Raw genomic sequence first — 20671 nt, 5'->3', positions numbered from 1 at the left:
TCTCCACCAGACAAAGCTATCAAGAGGCTTGGAAAGAATTTTTAAGTTATGGAAAATTTCAATGTTCTTGTGGAAGCTTAGATGGTAAACGTTTCATTCTACAGTTTGTTTTATTTAATTAACAAGGACTTCACAATACCAATGCGGGGAAATTAGCTGGGATTTCCTTTTATGGCCAATTATGGTGGGGTCATGATCCGGTTGAGGATGTTTTGTTAAGGAAAATGTTGAAAGGTTTGAGCAGAGAGCGAACCCATACATTGCCCTTACGTGAACCAGTGACTTGATTTATTCTAACAGTTGTTGTTACACTTACCATTTTGCTGTTATGATGAATGGGAGGTTTCTCGTTTTAGATTATGCATGATTTGGTTATTTCTTGGTGCTTTCAGAGTTTCTGAATTATTGGGCCTGCACGATCAGGCTGGCATTCAGAGCTGTGAGATTCAAATACAAGGAAGTAAGCTAAGGATTTTGTTGAGGATGTTGAAAACAAACCAGCTAGGCAAAGGCGTGTGGGTCCACTTAAACAGTAGTGGGGTCATGGATTGTTGTCCTTTGATAGAGTGGGAGTCATTAACTAAGTCTCCTGGTTTCAGGCCTGGTATAATTTTGTGTCACTTCAAAGGGAATAAGATTTCTAGCACCCACTTATTAGCTGTGTTAAGGAAGGCCTTGGTTAAAATTGGCAAAGACCCTTTAATTATTGGTACACACTCTTTTCGTATTGGGGCGGCTACTGAGACTGCCAGGTTGGGTTGGGAGGATAGAAGGAGGCCTGGGAGGTGGAAATAGTCCTGTTGTACTCGCTATGTCAGGAAATGAGATCTTGTTTTTTGTCTAATTTGTTTCCTTCCAAATATTTGTTTTTCTGTTTAGGTTGCCCGAAGGGTCCATTGTCAACGAAAATGCACACATGGATAGTGAGACACTTTCAATAAATGGGCAGTGAACTTTGCTGAGCAGCAGATATATGGCTGATCACTCGGACTTCCAAGCAAGGGGCATGAAGTATTCTGGAAGGGTAAAGGTGGTATGCAATGGGCAGGTTTGTTTCCCACTTTAGCCGAGCGGTCTTCTGCACAAGGTTTTCCCGACATGTTAATTATACATTTAGGTGACAACGATTTAGTGCCCTTGTCTGGACTCTTATTAAGCATATGAAGTTGGACCTTGCAGTTTTAAAGAATTGGGCGGGCACATGTTTGATCTGGACAGAGTTCATATATAGGAAGCACTGGAGAAGGGCAAGGAATCACGCAGCTGTGGAAAAGGCCAGACGGAAGCTCAATTGGGCGATAAAAGTTTTTTGCCAAGCTATGGGTATTAAAGTTTTCACACAACAATATTGCAGGTTCTGAAGATCATCTATTCAGAGAGGATGGTGTTCATTTATCACAACTGGGGCAAGCTTATTATCTATTAGGAATGAAGGATTTGCTGGCTAATTTTTGGAACGAAAGTTTATGGTGCAATAAAACGGTTTTATGATTTTTCTCTTTCAACAACCACTTGGGTGGGGCCATGAAAACTCTGTGGTTTTCCTGGGTAGTGTTTTGTGGGGGGTTTGGATAGTCTGGAGCGGGCTTATCCATCCCTCAGGAGTGGGGGGAAAGGTCAGTAAGCAAAGGAGGGGAACGGAAATGATTGGACGTTGCAGTCATGGGGTGTATTTCTGCAAGTTTTGTTAGAACTATCTGGGGTATTCTTATGCTAAAATGTTTTGGGTTTTGCTGAAGTATAATGTAAAAAGGAGTGATGATGATGTCAATGATGGTTTTTAAGTTTTGCATAAATGAAGAGAAATTTACCGGTCTTAATAAAAGTGGCCTTTTCTGCTATGATAACAATGATGGATTGTGTTATTGCGAGCAGAGCAGGGTTGTTGGCAGCTACAAGGGCCACAAGCCGGCGTCGCACTTAAAATCACTCACTAAACACAGGGGTTGACAGGAGACGTAGTCCCTTCTGCAGCGCGACCTTTCCCGTCCTGGGAAAGCGAAAGTGCGGGATCGTTGTCGGCTGTTTTAGTCTATCTATGATAGATTTCTGAAAACATCTTTGGTGAAATTAAGATATTTCGATAAACTAATACCCTCTTTCTCTCCTCAACGAGTTCATTGTTAAATGCTTGGTTTCTTAATATTTCTGCTGTAGTCAATTAAGAGCACTATAATACTTGAGCGAGAGCCGCATCAAAAAAAATTGAAATATCTTTGAAATCTCGTTAGGAAGGAATGCATGAATCAGTCAAGATATAGGAGTTGAGACTTGTTGACAACCAATATTAAGCCTCAGATAGTTGCCTTTGAAGTGGATAGATTCTTTAGATCAGTGGTTCCTAACCTGTTTAGAATGACAAACGTTCATGACCCAACTACCTTTAAATCGACACATGGGGTGATTTTTTTTTTTAATGTAACTAAAGCATTATGTGGTTGTGCATGGTCATTTGCAGACAGCACATTTTCCACTAAAATGGCCACTAATTTTGCACACATACAATTTTAATCAAAACTATACAACACACAAATGTGTGCAAATTGAAGTTCTGTGAATATTCATAATTTGTGCATCACCAAGTATCTTGATTTGTATTGATCCTATTAAGACTTGTTTCCAGCACTCTTCAGAATTACAAAAAAAGTGTTTAATTTTTGCTTTTCTAACTGCTGGATTCCTTCCGTTAGTTTACATTTTGTTTGTGGCAAAAAAGCGACAACCTAAATACTTTCCTTTCAGGCTCCCTGCACTCCAGCAAGCCTTTAACATTATTCACATTAAAAACTCCTTTCCCTTTGCAGTCAGAGAAAGAAAAGTAAACACAAATCCCAGGTTATGTAGTGAAACTCAAACTGTGGGCTGCGGGGTAATTTGGGGTAGATCAATTTCCGAATTTTCATATGAATACATCAGCGAGTTAACGGCCTTAATCACGTTTGAAACCGAAACCGTATAGTGACGTGTGGCTGCATCCTGCCGACCGAGAGATATCTAGACACCATTTCGTAATTTCTTGATTACCTCATAGGCAGGACAATCCGACTAACCTGGCTGTTCAATTATATTCGTTGTTGGTTTGCCTACTGGGGTCCTCGGGGGAAGTGAGCGCTAAGCGGTCTCCCCCGAGGATTTTCGCCCGGATGGTACAGGCCAGCAAAGCGGATTGGGTAGGAGGCAGGGAGCAGCGCGAGCCAGGTAGGGACGTTAGTTTAGGCGGGGAGTGAGCGCCGTAATTGCGCAGTTTAGTGAGCAGAATAGGAGGGTTTTTCTGCGAGGCCCACCCACCCACCCTAAAAAAAAATTTTTTAAAGAAGGTAAGAGAAGGGTGTTATAAGTCCCAATGCCACTATAGGACAGGCAATTTGCTATAGTCTATAGTCCACAGGCGGAATGAGGGGAGGTCAATGTCTAGAGCGGACTTGATCGTCCTTCATGAGAGGTGTGGGGGGGGGGGGGGGGGAAGGAAAAACAAGGAAATTGAAATATGTTTGAAATATGGGGTGAATTCATAATATGAAGCTTATGGTTGGTTTTGGTCAAAACAGTTACAAGGGAATAAAGTTGAAATTAAATATAAGGTTTTGGTTTATAGTTCAAAATTGTACGGTTTCGAAGAAAAATATAAAACATTGATTTAATATTTTGATATTAGAAAATTGCCTGATCTTATGAATAAAGTGGCCTTTTATGCTACAAGTGATGTTGTTTGTGTTTGTTGTGGTCTGGATCATTTTGGGCGATTCATCTGGGGGAGGAATTAGATGAATGTATTGCTGAGTAATAACCAGCGTTTCCCCTGGAGCTGTTGCACCATGCACTATGCATTATACCGTACTTCTGTTTATATCACAAGAAAAACAATGACAATTTTTTTTTTTTTAAATCACACATTCGAAACATAAACACTTACAAATACAATCACCTACTAACCTCATATTTCACTTTGTGGCCGGCCTTTGCCTTTTTTAAACGCTCCAGAGCATCTTTTCGTCCTTTTTTATCAGTCTTCTCACGTCGGGAACGTGAGGCAGCAAAACTGCCTGAGTCCGAAACAGCTTAGAGAGGAAAATAAAACAAACAGTTATGTTAAAAGAGACTCCGAATCAATTGTACCACTGACGGAGCAACTTTTTATGGAAATCTCTGCACAAGTTTAAGCCAGTCAAATTACCTAGGTAGCCATGAGAACTGGTGACATAATCAGCACATGTACCTGCTCACTGTATTAACCTACATTAACACCAATAACAAATTGAACAGTAGTTTCGGCGACTCTGAAAGATGCAATTATAAAGGTGGCGGCTGGGTAGGTGGGACTGGGCACCAAAAAGTCTGGAGTGAGATGAAAACTTTTCATAGATGAGGTCATAGGTTATATAATCTGTGACAAAGGTAAGAAGCAGCGCATGTCAGATCTGTGTGAGGTAACCAACCGCACGTGGTCAATGTGTAAACTGTGTGCCTAACCTTCAACTAAATTGGCATACCTTTATTAGCATAGAACAAGAAAAAAGGTTGAAAACACGAATAGTTTAGGCCAGGTGAGATGGCCCACAGCTGCTCTCTAAGAAACCACAGATGTAACTGCCTGGATACAGTTAGTTACATTATAACAGCAGAATTCCATTTAAACGTACAGTAACTAAACATTATCTGAACAACTATACTTCAATAGTAATATATATAACATCTTCACTTTTATAAATTAAGAAAAGTAGTATTAAAAACATTTTAATATCAAAAAGTAAAAATCCTTTACATGGATTGGTGTAGATCCTATTCCTGTGCACACTTTATTGGAATGGGAAACTTGCTTCATTAAATGGCAGTGATCCAGATCACATTTCTGTGCACACTAATTTTGGTTGAGAAAGACTAGCCTCATTTGACAACAATACATACCTAAAGCCATGAACTTCAAAATTGTCCTCTATTCTATCCTTTGTCTCTGGATAAAGGACCTAAATCAAACCAGTCATGAACAGTCTCACTTTCAAGTTAATCAACCTTGTTCACCATGAGTTGTACTTGCTCAACATTAAGATTCACAACATAATTCTTATTCCACCATCCTTATCCTCCAACAGAAAAGCAGACTTGCATACCTTAAACACTTTGACTGGACTATGAAACTTAGATTCAATTTTCAAAACTTTCGTTTTTTGTTTAATTCCCAATCACCAGTCTTTGTCAACTTCTTTAACATTCCTGTTAAAATATTAATACTTTGTGCATGTGTTCTCCTTGTCAACCACTCTTACCCAAGTTTCTGTCCAAATCTACAGGTTCCCTGGACGACCAACTCTTTCATTCAAACAAGCAGAATTAAACCTGGACAAAGGACTCCTACCTCTTAGCAGTAAAAAAAGATTAAATCCCTGTTGTACGTTGTGGTGTGGTGTGGTGTTAAAGCTACCAATATTAGGCTTAAAATAAGTAGCAACATCTAATTTGGAAGCAACTGCAGTCTGAACACCTTCCGTCAAAATACCGTTCGCTCTCTCCACGGAACAATTTGATGAAGGACTATAGAAAAGTACCTACCTTCATGTGTTTGATGACCGGTTGTTCTAGGAATGTCAACATTTCAGATAAAACCAAATGGGTACCATTATCAGTCACATTTGAGCTCCTACATGAAACAATTAGCCCAATATCTTGCTCGTGTTATTAAGGACAGTTGCTTTTAAAATAGAAAAATGCAACCATTTGGAAAATAATCCACTACTACAATAAGATACCTACAATCTGTTCCCAAATACATGGGCAAGCAAATGTAAACCGAACTTTTCACATGGTCCCATGGATGCCAGAGTCAAAGAACCTGTGGCATCACTCCGATGTATATCAGAGAGCAAACATTTTCGAAATATCATATACATTTTTCTATAAATGAACTGACTGGGCTATAGATTCCAGGCCACCAGTAGTGTAGTTTAATTTTGTCTATTGTGGCAAAGATTCCCATATGTCATGTGTGCTAGAAGCACAATTTGTTCACGCAAATACGTTGGAAGTACAAATAAATATGGTCTTATGAATTAGATCATTCACAATAGCAAGTTTAAAATCTACTTGAAAAACACTGTTTAGTGTCCAAAACTTCACCCGGTCCACCTTCGACAGTGTAGTCCTTAAGTTTGCACAAAATGTCATTTACAACGTTGAATCGAAATTTGCCTAGCTGACATAACGGTAAGTTTCAATTCTATTAAGTACACGGAGGCGAGGATTATGCTTTTCTTTCTCCGCTATTTATTTCCAATACAAAACACAGCAGCCTCAGAAAAGCTCCAAGAAATACTTACATACCAAAAAACAGTAAAAGCATTTAACGTTAAAAAAAACGTGTCACTTGACAACTACAACTCCCATGAGTCCATTACATCAGTCCATTACATAGCCCTTCCACCATGTCCATCGCGGCTAGATATGCAGTCCCTCCTCTCTCTTCCTCCTCTTTCTTGGCACGAATTACACACACTCCTCATTGGGCTGGTTTTGAACCGTCATTTCCTAACAGAAAAACACGACAGCGTAAGCGTTGCAAAATAAACTACACTTACAACTATGTATACAGCAACAGCATTAAAATGTAGCATATTACAGAGTCAGATTGTAATCCTGGCTACTTACTGCCATAAGTGGTTTCTCACTCGAAGAAGACCTAGGAGGGATAATCCTCGCCTCAGTGTCCTTAATAGAATTTAAATTTACCGTTACGTCAGCTAGGCAAATTTCGATTCTATGGCAGGACCGGAGGCTCAGATTATGCTAGTTCAAAGCTTACTGACCACTAACTGAGCAATATCCACCACTGGTTTAAAGTAAAACCTCTTAAACGTGGAGTCTGAGGACCAATCTGCTGCCCGCATTAAATCCTCTAACCGAGTTCCTACAGAAAAAGCCTTAGAGGCCATAGCCCCCCCTGGCTGAATGAGCTCCAAAACGCTTAGTATCTATGCCTGCTTCTTGCATGACCCATCGCACGTACCTGGCTATGGTGGGGAGGAGACTGCTTTGTGTGGTTTTCGCAAGGCAATTAACAATTGTCTTTCTCCCGGCAGGCGAATATCTAGAGTCATATCTTTATAAGCTTTCAGACATTGAACACCACACAATTTGGGGACATCCACAAAAGCCGGGTACGAGATAGTTCTTGATGCAGACTTTGTGCGGCGCCCCATCGTAAAGGTAACCCCGTCCGGGAAAAAAGTTCTTGCTGAAACGTCCAAGGCACGGACATCCGACACCCTACGGCAAGATACCAAACATAAAAGCATAGCCAACTTGGCTAAAAGTTCCTTCAAGGATAGATACGCATTAGACTGCCAAGACAGGAAGAGGTTCAGAACCACATTGACGACGCAAAGGACCGAATAACGAGGCTCTGGAGGTAACGAAAGAGGACTACCTCGTAAGAGTCTACAAACAAAAGTATGTTTCCCTACTGGTGCCCCCTCCACCTGATGGGCCGCTGAACGCAGTGTGTTAATCGTTCGGTACGCTAGGCCCTTGGTTACCAATTCAGCCAAAAAATTCAGAATAGGAACAACTCCTGCGACAAAGGGATCCACGTCCCGTCGAAGACACCAACGCATCCACTTAGCCCAAGCAGATCTGTTACATTTCGCCGTACTGTTTGCCCAGGCCTTGGACAAAAAGGCCTTCAGCCGATATTGAAAGGCCTGGCAGCGACCAGCGTCGCAGGAAAGCCTCCATGCCATGAGGTGGCGAGAACCCTGAATGATGAGATGATGCGACTCCCGATCTGGATTGAGCAGAAGGTGAGGAAACCGGGGAAGTAATATTGGAGAATCCCAAGAAAGTTCTAGAAGAATTGGAAACCAGACTTGGGACCTCCAGAGCGGTGTCACCAGCACCAGCTCCACATTCTGCCGGCGAACCTGGGCCGCCGTCCGCACCACCATCGAAAAGGGGGGGGGGGAAACGCAAATGGTCTCTCCGGACTCCAATCTTGGAGAAATGCGCCTGTGGCTTCCGCCAGAGGATCCGGCCTTCAACTGAAAAACCGCGGGATTTGATGATCTAAGCGGGACGCAAACCGGTCCACTGAGAAAGGACCCCACAGATCGTTTGTTCAGCCACTGGAAAACCTGAACGTCCAACATCCATTGACTGGAGTCCCGCAGATACCTGGAGTGCCAGTCCGCCACCTGATTGGCCTGTCCCGGTAAGTATTCCGCCGTCACGGATACGTGACGAGCCAGACAGTAATCCCAGAACTCTTTCGCTAAATTCGCCAGAGCTCGAGATCGTGGACCTCCCAGATGGTTGACGTATCGAACCGCCGAGACATTGTCTAAGTTTAACAGCACAGATATTTTCGCTGAATCTCTGGTCCAACAGCGTACTGCAAAAGACACCGCCAGAAGTTCCAAACAGTTGATGTGCAACTTCTGTTCTTCTGACGACCAGGTGCCGTCTGTGGAGAATTCCCCACTGCGGTCACCCCAACCAGACCTGCTGGTGTCGGATTCTTTTACCAGATCCGGGACAGACCAGAAGATCGCCCGACCATTCCAGGCTTCCATGTGGGATAGCCACCATGACATTTCTTCCTTCGCTTCCTCCGAGAGCGGCACTATCTGATCGTAGGACATGCCCCTCCGGAGATGCTGCGCCTTGAGACGCTGGAGCGCCCTGTAATGAAGGGGTTCCGGGAAGATTGCCTGTATGGAGGAGGAAAGAAGTCCCACCACCCTGGCAATTTGTTGCAAGGAAGTCCGGTCCTTCGTAATTGTCTGCTGCAAGATATGCCGGATCTTGGCCATCTTTCGCGACGGAAGACTGAGAGAGGCCCCGACGGAGTCTATGACAAACCCCAGAAAGGTGACCTTCCGACACGGTACGAAGACCGACTTGACGCTGTTGATGATAAACCCCAGCCCTTGTAAAAGGGTCACCGTCTGCCGAAGTTGAGAGTTCAATTTCACTGGGCACTGGGCCATCAACAGGATGTCGTCCAAATAGACAATCATCCAAAAACCCGGTCCTCGCAGGTATTCTACCGCTGGGTGCAACACTTTTGTGAAACACCATGGGGCTGAGGAAAGCCCGAATGGAAGGGCGGTGAATTCGAACACTCGATCACTCCAGCAAAACTTCAGGAAACGGCGGTGGGGAGGATGGATGGGAACCACAAGGTAAGCATCCTTGAGGTCCAGCCGCACCATCCAGTCTCGTGGAAGGAGTACATCCCGAAAGAGGTGTATCCCTTCCATCTTGAAATGCAGATAAATCAACCACCTGTTGAATTCTTTGAGATTGATCACCGGTCGCCTGCCCCCATTGGTCTTGTCCACCAGGAAAATGTGCTGAGGAAACCAGAGGGGTGCTGAGTTGATTGACGAATGGCCCCTTTGCAAAGTAACTCTGAGACCTCTTCGTCTATCAACTGCGCATCGGACTCTGAAAAAACTATAGGAGCGGGGTACCTACCTGTATGGGTTGGTCGTAAAACTCGAAATGGAATCCGCGCACGGTGTGTAAGACCCATGCGTCTGCAGTAAGAGATGCCCACTCCTTGTAAAAGGCCGCTAGAAGACGGCCAACGCGCACTTGATCTGCAGGGATGACACTCACCGTTCGAATTGTTGGGTCCTGCGTTCTTCCGGTAACCTCAACCACCCGAGCGTTGCCCTCTTGTGGGATAGAAATTGGTGAAATTGGCTGAGGTTTGATATTGGCCTCGCCCGGAGCCTTGCCCTCCGTTGCTGGAATTCTGTCCGCCACGGCCCGTCGAGCGGCTCCTACCACGACCGGCCCCTTGGGAGAAACGCTGTTGAAAAACTCTTTTTATGCTGAACTGAGCTTTGTCTAGGGAAGTAAAAGTTGACACAAATTTCTCTAACTCTTTTATGAAAGGTTCCCAAAAGAGACCTCCTTGGGCCACTGCGCCCGCCTCCAAAGAGGCCAAGTCCCCCCATTTCAGATCTAGCTTAATCAAAAGTGATCACCGGCGTTCTGTTGATAGGACGCAATTGGCGTTAGCAGGAAAATTATCACCCTCCACGCCCAGTTCGACAGGACGTCGGGAGAAATGACGGCCCCTGTAACCTTTGCCTCCTCCGCCACATCGAGGATCTTTGTGATAGGCCCGACCGCGTTCAACAGTTTGTCCTGGCATGACCGCCAGGAGCGGTCAATGCCCTTGCGCAGATCTTTCATGAATTTCACGAGGAAGGTGGCCATTTTCGTGTCTAACTCAGGTGTCAAGGCCACCTTACCCTCCAGCGTGGGCCTCGGACACCCCCCCCCTCCGCAGGCACCCTCTAGCCTCCTTTTCTAAGGGTTTGCGTAGGCGACTTGCCACAAACTTTGGCACTTTGTCCTCCGGTGTCCAGGTGCGGGTGGCAGATGGATGATCTCATCCGGATCCAGCATGCCTGAACTGTCCCGAGGCAACTCAGCAGCCGAGCTCGAGGGGCGCCAAGAGCGCACCAACTCCTCATCGTCATCCGTATCAGGGGAGTCCCCCCCCCCCCCAGGAGATGGAGGAGCCGTACCCGAAGCCACCGAGGGCTCAGGGGCTGAAAGCGGCACGGGGGGAGGGGAGGGGGGGGGGCGGTCGCCTTAGCCAAGAAAGCGTCACGTAGACATTCAAAGCCACCTCTATCCACCCCCTGTCCCCCTTCAGACATCCCCTCCCTGCAGGGCTTCTTTGGGGCAGGCGGGTCCTCACCCGAGGAGCCTGGGAGACCTGTAAGTGCGCCTGACTGGGCCTGCGCAAGTTTAGAGCACTATTCAACAATGAGAGCTGAAAGGCGCTCCATGGGCCCCACCACCTCTGTGACGCAACAATAAATGGAGCTTTCAACATCATGATAAAAGTCCTCATCACTCAAGTATGACTGGGACGACTCCTCATAATAAGCATCTTGCTCCATGGCAGGCACTGAAAAAAGGGACCTAATAACCCCTCTGAGTACTACCCAACCAGTGTGGGAGTCCACAATTATGGGCAAACCCAAGGACTGCAACTCGTTTTGGGCAGATTACCTGGCAATTAAAGGCTGCCCCAAACCTCAAAAGCGCGCTGACCCTCTTCCAAAGACCGAGTCCAGCCGCCTCCCTGCGTGCTACCACACACACTCTGAAAGTATTCCCAGTGCAATTCTGCCCGCAGGCGACTAACGCGGTTATACCGCAGTACAGACCCCCAACGGACGTTCACAGCAAGAAATCAGGGCAAATACAGACCCAGAGACTGGGCGTTCTGAGAGGCGGCAAGGGTCCAGCGAAACTCCTCAGCGCGGCTCCTCTCTTTGTGGAGAAACAGCACTGCGGAACAACGAGACGGACGGGCGCCCTCTAGTGGGTGTTTAAGCACCGCACTCTGTCAACCGGGAAAAAGTCGCGTTAGGAGCGAGAAACGTTCCTGCGACTGAAAGAGGCCCTGTGAAGCAAAGAATACCAGAGCCCCCCCCCCCCCCCCCCCCCCGTCCCCAATACAGACGGCAATATCGTGAAACAAGTAATAACAGGGAAATCAAGAGAAAAGACTTAACTGGCTGCGTGAGCAGCGAAGAAAGAGGAGGAAGAGAGAGGAGGGCCTGCATATCTAGCCGTGATTGACATGGTGGAAGGACTATGTTATGGACTGATATAATGGACTCATGGGAGTTGTAGTGGTCAAGTGACATGTTTTACGTTAAATGCTTTTACTGTTTTTTGGTATGTAAGCATTTCTTGGAGCTCTCCTGAGGCTGCTGTGTTTTGTATTGGAAATAAATAGCGGAGAAAGAAAAGCATAATCTGAGCCGCCGGTCCTGCCATAGAATCCATTCGCTCTAGAATATTAAATATTTCTTCCAACAAGTGCTGCAAAGCCATACTCTCCTTCATCCTGATATGGATACTCACAGTGATAATCTTCAACAGGCATGCAGGAAAGACAGTTCGTCCGCACACGGTTACCACCAGGTACATAGAGAGTATCAAAAATTGTTCTAAGATGTACATCTCAATCTTGATGGAGCTTCATTGGAACAACTGCCTCATTACATAGAATGAAAGACGTAGGATCTCTGTACAGATCAAACCTAGTTCCCCCTTTCTGCAGGGTCACCCCAAAGCCCTTTGCCTTTCTTCTTCCATATTTTGCCGAATTCATTTTTGTTGGCTTTAAGACTCCACCACTGGTTAACAGTGCTAAAGTGACCAGAGTGCTTCTGCACTCTTCCTAAAACATTGTTATATTGGCTAATTCATAATTGGCATATTGAGTTTACTTAAGTCCCTAATAAAGTGCACTACATGTGCTCAGGGTCTGTAAATTAAATGCTACTAGTGGGCTTGCAGCACTGATTACACCATACACTTAAGTAGGCCTTTAAACAGGTCTCAGGCCTGCCGTTGCAGAGTCTGTGTGTGTGGTTTAAGCCACCATGTCAACTTGGCAAGTTAGACCCGTTACCAGACCCAAACCTTCCATTTCAATACATACAAGTCACCACTAGGGTAGGCCCTGGAGAGCCCCAAAGGCAGGACGCAGTATATTTAAAAAGTTGGACATGTAGTTTTAAGTTTTACCTTTCATGGTAGTGAAAAACTCAACCTTATTTTTCACTACTAGATAACATTGAGATTACCTCATTACATTTTATAAGTGTAATTCCCTAATGTAAAAAGGTGGACTTTTCAAGTTTGGTGTCTCTGAACTGAAACTTTAAAATCCAAACTTATTGTGAAGTCAAATTTTAAACTGCAATTCTGAAAAAGGTCAAATTTAGAACCCTGGCATTTTCTTATATTATCCACTTGGCACCTGCTGCCTTCTCTAATCACTTGTCTCCGGTGGGCGACAACTGGGATTTGTGTATTCACCCTAGAAAGCCACACACAATGGGAGCCTAGGAGTGACTTGATGGGCCACCCTGGGAGGGAGGAGCTGGACCAGCCTCGCATATGAATAGCCTGAGTAATTTCACCGAACAAAGGGCTGCCCCCCTGTAGCGAGCCTGGGTCCAGGGCAGGGCATCTTTGTATTTCGAAGGTGTAGGAAATTAGGACCTGCTTTCATGGTTACCCCTACTTTTTGCTGGAGTGTGTTTTTTGACTAATGAGACTGGGCTCCTGCTAATCAAGACCACGGTCACTGTGCTTCCTCCCCAAATTTGACATGGTAAGTACTTCTGTACAATTGACTAGTGGTGTACCCCTATAAGTCCCTAGTATATGGTACTGAGGTACCCAGGGCATAGGTACACCAGGGGTCTCACCTGGGCTGCGGTATGCATTATACCACCCATAAGACCATTCCAACTGATTGCAGGCCTGCCATTGCAGTCTGTTTATGCTGTTGCTTCCACAACTTATGACGGATATAGGTTCTCTTATATCTGAAGTCACTACTTAAAACCTACAAGCCCCCCTCCCTACAGCATGCCTTTCAATCCTGAAGGCAGGGTGATGGGTTAGAAGAGTGTTGGCGCCCCTGCATGAGCAGGACACCCCTACAAAATGTAGAGTCAATTCTCCAGGCTTTCTTAGTGCGGTCAGCCAGTTGTAATGATGGATGGTCACTATATGTATACAAGATGGTTAACTACATAGTGGCTGTGCTGAACCTGGGCATGCTTGGTATCAAAAATGTTGGAATCATACCTCAACAGTTACCGGTGTTGGAGGTGTGATTCCAAGCGGGGGGGTGGCTCCTCTAGGAAGCCCCCAGTACTCCCGGTAACAACCTTCCATGGTCTGCCAGCAAGCTAGTGCTGCTGCTGACCCCAGAACAGATTCTGCCCTCCTGCTGCTGAGCTCAAGCAGCGAAAGGTAGAAAAGAGCGTGTCTCGGAAAGGTGTTAACACCACCCAGACAGGACTTGGTGTACTGGGGTGAAGTGGGGGCACTTCCAGCACCATCAGACTGCTTTGAAGGGCACATTTGGTGCCCTCCTTGCATACTCCAGTTGGAACCAGTTCTGGGAGCAAAGGGCTCCCGCTCTGGCACAAAACTGGACAAACGACGAGCATCCTCCTCTCTGTCCAGCCCCTCCGGACATCCCAATGACTTCGAAAGGCTCAGCAATATAAGTTGTAGTTCTGAGACTCCCTCGAGGCTTGACCGGTCTTCTCTGTAATTTGAGGCCAGTATCCCTAGTCGGAACTGCTGGGACCGAACCCCTGTGTACTGCGTAGGCTTGCCGTTGCCAAGGTTTGTTAACTGTCCTCCAGAGATCATCAAGCTACAAGAAACTCCAGCCTTCAGCATTTCTTCCTGCCAAGATCATCCTCTGCACCATGGGCCTTCATCTTTGGTGAGCTGCTCGAGGTTACTCTTACAACTCCTGTGCCCTTGGCTTGTGGGTCCTCTCGGGGGTTCTCTTTTGCTTCAGTGGGCTCCCCTGCTTGCTTAGGGCCTGCTCCGACTCTCCTGCGCTTGGTGAGTCCCTTGGACCTTGCTCGTCCCAACATTGCTCCTTCACTGTTTTCCACATATGTTGCTGCTGCCAAGTCTTGTTGGTGCTCCCGCCAGACCACCACCACCACCACCACCACCACCACCACCACCTACCCCCCCCCTCCACACCCTGGTTATCGACTTCCGACATAAAAGCTTGAGCATCGCTCCTGGTCTTCCACAGCATCACCTGGTCCTCACTGCTGTTGCAACAAGTTCATTCATCCCTCCCGCTTCTTCCGTTATCGGTGGTCATTGCTCTTCGTGCCTCCTGGTCACCTCAGAGTGGGCTCCCCTGCTTGCTTGGGGCCTGCTCTGACTCTCCTGCTTGTGGTGAGCCCCTTGGACCTCGCTGGTCCCAACGTTGCTCCTTTTACACTTTCCACGCCTGTTTCAGCTGCCACTTGCAAAAACAAGTGATGGACTGAATGTGGATCAATGTCACACACTCCCCCAGTCAAAAGATCTGGGCCCAAATCCATCGTTTTTTTGCACTCCACACCACCCTGGGTTAGACAATGGCGATATGCAAATCAGCTCTGACCCTGTTGCCCCATGGGAACAGTCCAGTCCGAACTACAAAAGCCATGTCCTTCCCAGAACGGAATCAAGCATCCGAGGACCGGATTCGAGGTAACACCTCTCTTCAGCCCGGCTAGCTTGACTCCAAGTGGTGTGGAGTGCCTGGGACCCACGTCTGGGCATCCCCAGCGCACTTAGGGCGGCAATTGCAAAAACAACAAGTGATGGACTGAATGTGGATCAATGTCACACACTCCCCCAGTCAAAAGATCTGGGCCCAAATCCATCGTTTTTTTGCACTCCACACCACCCTGGGTTAGACAATGGCGATATGCAAATCAGCTCTGACCCTGTTGCCCCATGGGAACAGTCCAGTCCGAACTACAAAAGCCATGTCCTTCCCAGAACGGAATCAAGCATCCGAGGACCGGACCGGTTTCGAGGTAACACCTCTCTTCAGCCCGGCTAGCTTGACTCCAAGTGGTGTGGAGTGCCTGGGACCCACGTCTGGGCATCCCCAGCGCACTTAGGGTGGCAATTGCAAAAACAACAAGTGATGGACTGAATGTGGATCAATGTCACACACTCCCCCAGTCAAAAGATCTGGGCCCAAATCCATCGTTTTTTTGCACTCAACACCACCCTGGGTTAGACAATGGCGATATGCAAATCAGCTCTGACCCTGTTGCCCCATGGGAACAGTCCAGTCCGAACTACAAAAGCCATGTCCTTCCCAGAACGGAATCAAGCATCCGAGGACCGGACCGGTTTCGAGGTAACACCTCTCTTCAGCCCGGCTAGCTTGACTCCAAGTGGTGTGGAGTGCCTGGGACCCACGTCTGGGCATCCCCAGCGCACTTAGGGCGGCAATTGCAAAAACAACAAGTGATGGACTGAATGTGGATCAATGTCACACACTCCCCCAGTCAAAAGATCTGGGCCCAAATCCATCGTTTTTTTGCACTCCACACCACCCTGGGTTAGACAATGGCGATATGCAAATCAGCTCTGACCCTGTTGCCCCATGGGAACAGTCCAGTCCGAACTACAAAAGCCATGTCCTTTCAGCTGCCACAGCTTGTTGGTGCTCCCGCCGGACACCGAGCTCCTCGTTCTGAACTTCAGACGTGGGAATGCTTGTGCACGGCTCCTGGTCTTCCTCCCGTCACATGGTCCTCAAAGTTGCAGCAGCAAGGTCACAGTCAACTCCTTTGAACCACCAGTCATCGGTGTGCATTGCTCTTCCCTACCGCCTGGTCACCTCCGAGTGGCATAGACACTGTCCCCTCTGCTTACAGGTTCTCCTCTTCAAGAAACCATCCTCTGATTCCACTAGACGCAGTCGTCGCTACCAGCATCTTTACTGAAGTCCTCCATTGTAGTCTACGGCAGTTTCCCACATCACTTCGCACCTATGCACCCGGCTTCCCTGGTATAGGTATCCACAAGTGGGACGAGAATCCAACCTTCCATCTTCCATCTTCCAAAGGGTTTTTTCAGGGTCCACTGGGAAGTGTCCTTCAAACTGCAACAGAGACTTTCCAGTTGAATTCTATTGAGAAGGCAGCTGTGTTTCCACTCTGCACACAGCATCTGTGGGGTTCGGGGTACTTACCTTGGGTGGGAACTTGTGTCCCCAGCTCTTCTGAGTCTCCTAGTCCAAGTCCCAACTTTGGTCGCAGCTCACATTTCATGTTTTTAGTATACGGTTTGGTCTCCCCCCTGGAGACCACTGTATATTGTGCTTACTTACCTATTTGCAATTAAAGTATTGTGTATTTGTGTTGATATCTCCGGGTAGGAGATATACCAATGTTTCAGTGAGTGTTCTGTAATAAAGACATTCTTATATATGCACTGTGTGGTTATGTTTGTTTAATCTACACTAAATGCTTAGATCTGGTAAAACAAGCTGCTTGACACTCCTTCTGGACTAAACCTGGAGGCTGCTCTCCACAGCTACCACTTATAGAGCTTTCTCTAAGACCACTAAAATCACCATAAGGGTTGTATGGATTAGTGCAAGGTGCTTCACTTAAGTGTGCACCAAATACTAAGCCAGACTCCTACAGAAGGCGTCTCTTTGAAGCCTCCCTGCTTCAAAGGTACCACTGGGTGTAAGGACTGGACCTCAGACATCACTACTTCAGTAAGCTTCTGGACCTGTGCATAACCTGCCAGGAAGAAAGACTGATGTTCTGCTGAAAGGACTGTCACTCTGATGATCTGCTGCTCTGAAGGAGCTGCTACCTTGCTGTGCTGACCTGCTGCCATCTTGCCTGGGAAGAATAACTGGACCAGGAACGCATCTGGTAGCAAGAATACCCCAGAGTGACTCAAAGGGCTAGTCTGCTGGCCTCCTGATTTGAGCCTCTGGGACATAACAGGCACCCTACAGCCCATGGACCCATCGCCAACGAGCTTCTGATTCAAACCCCCTCTGCCCAAACAGGCACCACACAGGTCCTGGCCCCTTGAAAGCGGTCTTTTTGCTCTTCGCAAATGTGTCCAGTGCGCTTTTGAACCAAGTTGCTTGCACAAACTAACAGCGCGAGCGGCCACTAGCTTGCGACGGTCAGGCTCTTTGCGCCCCGCTGGACCACCGCCAGCGTCTCTTTCCTTGCTCCCAGTGAAATTCTTCACCGCGAACAGGATTTTGGGCACAAATCTTGGGAAGGTAAAACTTCATCTAGAACTGCATCAGACCTGTGCTGCATCACGGCCAGCCTGAACTTTTGGATTTGAACCGGTCCAGTGTGAACAGATATCCCTGGTTAGCACTTTATGCTTGGAAGCGTTATTTTACAGTTTATTCTTTAAAAATTCCTAACTCTGGGTCTACTTATTGGATTTTTGGTCTTCATTGTATTTATAAAAATAAGCTCTATTTTTCTAACCTGGTGTGGAGCCTTTTTGTGTGGTGTTTTCACAGTTTTACCGTTTAAAGTGTGCACAAATACTTTACACATTGCCTCTAAAGTTAAACTGGAGGGTCGTGTCCAAGATGGCGGCGTGATCGGACGCAGGTCTCCGAGGCTCCCTGCCCGATCCCGCCTGAAAAGCCGCTGCCACCGCCTAATCTCCCCGGAGCAGCAGAGGGAGACACAGGGAGGGGTGCTGCAACACAGCCGGAGCCCCGACGCTGAGCCACGAACCGGCGTGCTTGTTGGAGGGCTCGAGCACGGGCCGGCGCCAAATCGCGGCCCGCCATAGCAGCAACACCGAGGGCCTGAGTGGCCTGAGCATCCGCGGCCCCGAGACCTCCGGAGGCGGGATCTCCACACCCGGCGAGCCTAGCGAGGGGCCTAACCACCTGCGCCCCCGACGCTGGACTCGGGAATGCGACCCTGCGGAGGCGACGTACCGCCGTCCCCGCGACTCGGCCGGTGACCAGGGGTGGCCCGGCCGGCAGTCTCGAAAATAGAGGCCCCGGCTTTGGGCCTACTGCTTGGCTGGAGCCGGGTCCCGCAGGCCTGGCGTGCTGGACTTGGGACCTGACAGCTAAACCCCCGCCGTGAGCTCTGTGGCGGCGGACCCAGAGGAGCAGAGCATCGCTGTCCACGCGGCACGACCGGCGACCGAGGGAGACCCGGCCGGCGCGAAAATTGAGGCCCCGGACTTGGGCCTACTGCTTTGACGCCGGCGGTCCCCGGAACGACTGACCGGGGCGCTTCTACGGAGCGGCGGCGGACTTGCCAACGGCGATCCACGCGGCCTTACCCCCGACTCGACGAACCAGGCCTGGGCGGTGCCCCGCGGCCCTCCGCGGAACCAGGGACCACCAAGAGGAGAGCGGGGCGACAGTGCGGCCGGGCCCCGGGTGGCCGCCCGCCCCCGGACGTCTGGGCGCGGAGGTGAGGAGAGTGGTGGTGGGCACCTTAAGAGGCTCGGGGGGCACAATCGAGCCCCCGGTGTGTTGCTACAGAGGGAGGCCTGCGCCACATACCGCCTGACCTAGTGGGACTGGGCCCTGCGCGCTATCCCTGGGCTGGCAACGCTCGCAATTTACAAGCCCATAGCATATGGTGCGGGGAGGCAGTCCGGCAAAGTGGTGTGTGCTTGAAAGGGGTGGGGGCTGGCCCCCTGACACACCTAGCCAGTTGGAAGGCGAGTGGCCGCACCTACCCTCTTGACCCCCGAGTGGCTTCTGGAGGGCACTGACCAGCGCTGGGCCTGCCCCACTGGTCTTCTGGTCGTCTGCGGAGCGGTCGGCCTGCATTTGCCGCCCGGCCACCAACAGAGCTAAGAGAAGGCTGACCTGGGGTGGTGCGACCCCCCCTGATTCTACGGCGTGCCCCCGGGACCCGGTACATGACCGCCTTAGAGGCGGCTCACGACATGGCAGGACAGAGGGGCAAGAAGGGGTCCCAGACGCTCCCTGAACTATTGGCTAAATCCCAGCCTAAACCTGGTAAGGATCCACCCTCGCCGGCGCCCATAAAACCTCCACCGGTGCCAGCGCACGACCAGGTGCCTATCACCAGATCCTTCTTGGAAACGCTGTTTAACTCCCTTAGAGAGGACTTCAAATCCTTGAAGCAAGATGTGGCTGGCGAGGTCCGAGAACTCCGGCGCGACGTGGAGGGCCTTGGCGAACGGGTGGTCGCCATTGAAGAAGCAGACCAAACCAGAAGTAACGAAATTGAGCTGCTCCAACAAGAGGTCTTGCGCCTCACAGACCAGCAGCTTGACCTTCAGGCCCACGCCGAGGACCTCGAGAACCGTTCCCGTCGCAACAACATACGGGTCCGGGGGGTCCCTCAGAAAACGGAGGGGTCTGACGTCACCGGATACCTGCAGGCCCTCTTCAGGAGTGTTCTAGGGGAACCAGCAGATTTCGTCATCCGCGTCGACAGTGCGCACAGAGTTGGACTGCCCCGACGCGCCTCGGCCCCACCACCGGACATTTTGGCCTTTCTCCCAGACTTCCCGCTGAAAGAGCGGATTCTTCGCGAAGCCCGGCGGGCACAACCCCTCCAGTTTCAAGGTCACTCCATCGCCTTATATCAAGACCTATCCAATATTACCCTGCAAAAGCGTAAGGACTTCAAGAAGGCGACAGACTTCTTGCAACTACAGGAGGTCCCCTACTCCTGGGGCCACCCATTCAGACTTATATTCAAATGGAACGGGCGGCTGCACCAACTGCGTTCACTTCAAGACACCTGCACCCTCCTGGGCCTTGACCAGGAAGAGGATGAACCCCCGCCGAGAAGTTCACAGGGACCGTCCCGAGGGGGTTGGCAGACGGTGCGCCGTAGACGTTCCCCATCACACCGCCTAAAACCAGATGCTTCTGTTATCACACAGGAGCGAGCAACAGCGGTGGCTGAAGTAGCCAAAGAAACCTCTCCCTCCGAGTAATCTGGACCTTTGTCGGGGAGATTACCTTCAATGCATGCACTAGCTGCGCGGCGGGGGGGGGCGGGCGGATGGCCGGAGAGGCTGCCATCAGATATGACCCACACAAATACCACTACCACAGCCCTGTGTGGACCAACAGGACTGGGACTATGTTTCTTACTAGTTTGGGGATAGCAGGAGGGGGGAGGGGAGGGCGGGGGGAGTTACTTTTGGGGTATGTTGGAGTTGGAGGGGGGGAAGGAGGGGGGGGGGTTCTCCTTGTCCGCGTAACTTTGGGTCCATACTCAGGCCCTACGGGCCGCCCCGCGCAGATTGCGGACGGACTCCGTTACGGACGTCTGCGGGCCAGGCTTCACAA

General features: G+C 48.9%; 1 protein-coding gene across 1 annotated transcript in view; it reads right to left on the bottom strand.

Moving 5' to 3' along the window:
• Positions 1 to 20671, bottom strand: part of POLA1 (DNA polymerase alpha 1, catalytic subunit) — a 1864208-nt gene that overhangs the window by 1805104 nt on the left and 38433 nt on the right. The window contains exon 2 of the mRNA XM_078657805.1: positions 3934 to 4058. Coding sequence (XP_078513931.1) covers positions 3934 to 4058 — 125 coding nt within the window. The remainder of the gene's footprint in view (positions 1 to 3933; positions 4059 to 20671) is intronic.

The sequence above is a fragment of the Lissotriton helveticus genome, chromosome 8 (assembly GCF_964261635.1).
Source record: "Lissotriton helveticus chromosome 8, aLisHel1.1, whole genome shotgun sequence".
NCBI classification, from domain to species: domain Eukaryota; kingdom Metazoa; phylum Chordata; class Amphibia; order Caudata; family Salamandridae; genus Lissotriton; species Lissotriton helveticus.
The sequence above is the reverse complement of the archived record's forward strand: the minus strand, read 5'-3'. Positions and strand labels throughout refer to the sequence as shown.